The following is a 2,787-nucleotide window of genomic DNA, read 5'->3' as shown; positions in this document are numbered from 1 at the left end:
TTGGATTTTCTTTTCTTCCATCACCACCGGGACTCGTCAGTGGGACTGTGGCCGGAACAGGAGACTGTTGAACTGCTGACCAGTAACTGGTGTGAGTGAAGATGCCATCAGTACAGCTGTAAATTACCACACACACATCTCACCCAAACTGCATTCAGAGTATAACCAGTAAATTATTGTTGTTGTTGTTGTTGTTGTTGTTGTTGTTGTTGTTGATTCATGCATAATTCATGCCATCTTAAACTCATAGAGTATTTCCTGCCAGGTCGTTTCATTTTTCCATTATCTTGGTAGAAAAAGGGCTGTTGTGTTTTCTTTTGATTGTTTGTTTGTTTGTTTGTTTGTTTTTGTTTTTGATTAAGTGATGCCTTAGAATGACTCTGAAGGATTTTATCTTACTTCATTTAAATTCTTGGTAAATGATTTCACATCATTTTCCTCTTTGTTGGTTTAATAAAAGTAGGATAAAGTGAAGGCCGAGGGTCAACAGTGATAAGTTCAGGTGTTAAAATTACACATTAATATTATTAGACATTAATTTCATATAAGTTTAAATAAGGATATATCATTTTACACACGATTTTACAATATCTCTCCTATAAGACTTTCTGTGTTTAAAGTGTCAGATTTGGGAACCCATCATGAGAACTAAATATCACACAACAAACAGATGCTACTGGTGTTGTTTCATGTTCTTAATATGGAAAGTTTAGTTGAATTTCTTTCCACTGTGGTAGTACAGTGTAACAGCAACATAACAAAAGGCCAATCAGGTCGCTCTGAAATCGTTCCCTCCCATTTGCTATGACTACATTAAGTCGAATCTTGTTATAGTGGGGTCTAAATTAACTGCTGTCCCAGCTGGTGAAATCAGAGAATGCTGATCATAATACATATGCTGCTCGTGCTCAAAATCGGGCGTAAGTATTTACTCCAGAAATATTTAAAATACATCGCCGTCTTTTTGCATTAATATAGAGAAGGCATATGACTGTATCCCTGTCGTTAATCATTCCTCTGTCTTTATTTTATTTTCAGGATGCGCAGATGAACACATCTTCGAGACAAAGACTGTTAATGTTGGAGAAACTGTGACTCTGACATGTACCCGCCAGAGAACTTCGCAGTCTGCACGCTTATTTTGGATCAGGCTTGTTTCTGGAACATTTCCTGAAAGTTTAGGAGGACAATTTACTTACTTTACTTTAGATGAAAACAGTGTTAAGGAAACTCATCACATAAAAGCAAAACAAGAGCTTGAAAAATATGTTAAGCGTATTTCCAAAGCACAGTTCAGCGACACTGCAATCTACTACTGCCTACAAGTAGAAAAACTTAACATTACATTTCTGAAAGGAATATTTCTGAGAGTCAAAGGTAAATCCAGCAAAAACAGCAAAAGATTCCAGATGTCATAAGAATCGTAGAATTATACATCGTTTATAACAGCAGTTTTACTTACTTTCTTACTTGTATATATTTAGTTAATACACTGTATGTTTACATAATTCATATAAAAGTGACCAGACTTTGTCTTTTGTTTATGAATAAACAATTGTAATATATATGCCCCTCCTGCAATGTATCCTCAATGAACTGAATAAAACACGTTTATTTTTATTTTTTTTAATTTCATAGAGCCAGAACCTGAGATCACTGCCATCACGGAAGACTTTGTATCTGATCCAGTCCGTCCAGAAGACTCAGCGACTCTCCGGTGTTCAGTCCTCTCTGACCTTGAGAGGAAAACGTGTCCAGGAGATCACAGTGTGTACTGGTTCAGAGCCGGAGCAGATGAATCTCATCCCAGTTTAATTTATGCTCATGAAAACACTGTGAATCAGTGTGAAAAGAATCCTGAAGCTCAGTCGACACAGAAATGTGTCTACAACTTCTCAAAGATCGTCAGCTCCTCTGATGCTGGGACTCATTACTGCGCTGTGGCCACGTGTGGACAGATATTATTTGGAAATGGAACAAAAGTGGACATTAAAGGTAACAGCACCATATTTCTATGTAATGAGGAAATTATCATCGTTTTATTAACATACTATCAAATATCGTCAATTTTTTTTTCTTTTTGCTATTTCTAAAATTTTCTATTTTCTTTATTTAAAGTTCCAGTTGTCGACACGTGTGATTCACAAAAGGACAATACAATTGTCCTTCTGTTGTTTGGTGCTTTGGCTGTGAGTCTGATTGTTATAGCCTTCCTTGTTTGTGCCATCACAATGAAATCTTGTGGTTGTTGCAACGGTAAGAAAAGTTGCTCATACATCAATCTATTGAACTGTTATAAACTGTCATCATTTGATTCACATTTGACCTGTGTATAAGCAAACTTCATTCATCTTTAAAAAAAAAAAAAAAGTCAGATCCAGTGAATCATTTTTTCTGTGACTTATTTTTATTAATATAGCTGCCGTCAGTCTGCAAACAAATGCTGCAGCAGCCAGTGGTAATCATCAAAGTCAGCAGGTAAAGAATATAAACATGTAGCTATAAAATAATTATCAGTCATTTTTATATGTACATGTATTGAAATCAATCCTCTCATTTTCAATTGGTGCATTTTTTTTCCTCAGAGAAATGAGGACTCTCTGGTTTATTCTAAACCAAACATTACCATGAGAAAAACTGGGCAAGCAGGGAGAAGGAAAGCAACAGCAAAGGAAGAGACGATCTACACTGATGTCAGGACTTTTGTGATGGAATAACAGTTCAAACACTGGCTTTAATAATTGATGGTACTAAAAAGAAATTTGTGTGGCACAATATGCCAGAAAA

The 2,787-nt window shown here is 35.8% G+C and overlaps 2 protein-coding genes across 3 annotated transcripts in view; one reads left to right on the top strand and one right to left on the bottom strand.

Moving 5' to 3' along the window:
- The window catches only part of LOC111648287 (uncharacterized), a 15,565-nt gene that overhangs the window by 6,959 nt on the left and 5,819 nt on the right, over positions 1 to 2,787 (bottom strand). The gene's annotated exons all lie outside the window — the stretch shown is intronic.
- On the top strand, positions 589 to 2,781 carry LOC111648288 (uncharacterized). The gene is made up of 6 exons (XM_023398138.2): positions 589 to 920; positions 1,039 to 1,377; positions 1,639 to 1,995; positions 2,119 to 2,256; positions 2,420 to 2,478; positions 2,586 to 2,781. The coding sequence occupies exons 1-6, from the start codon at positions 878 to 880 to the stop codon at positions 2,715 to 2,717; spliced, it is 1,068 nt and encodes a 355-aa protein (XP_023253906.2). The 5' UTR covers positions 589 to 877; the 3' UTR covers positions 2,718 to 2,781.

This window comes from Seriola lalandi, unplaced genomic scaffold (assembly GCF_002814215.2).
Source record: "Seriola lalandi dorsalis isolate HSWRI2012SDOR001 ecotype SW California unplaced genomic scaffold, Sedor1 jcf7180002054972, whole genome shotgun sequence".
NCBI lineage: Eukaryota > Metazoa > Chordata > Actinopteri > Carangiformes > Carangidae > Seriola > Seriola lalandi.
Note: the sequence above shows the minus strand (reverse complement) of the source record. Positions and strands in the feature narration are given on the sequence as shown.

What these genes read in the sequence shown, in the direction of transcription:
- LOC111648288 (XM_023398138.2), top strand. Translation starts at nt 878, where the DNA reads ATGCTGATCATAATACATATGCTGCTCGTGCTCAAAATCGGGC. An exon ending in AATATTTCTGAGAGTCAAAG is followed by an intron (nt 1,378 to 1,638) that starts GTAAATCCAGCA and finishes TTAATTTCATAG; the next exon opens with AGCCAGAACCTGAGATCACT. An exon ending in GTAATCATCAAAGTCAGCAG is followed by an intron (nt 2,479 to 2,585) that starts GTAAAGAATATA and finishes TTTTTTCCTCAG; the next exon opens with AGAAATGAGGACTCTCTGGT.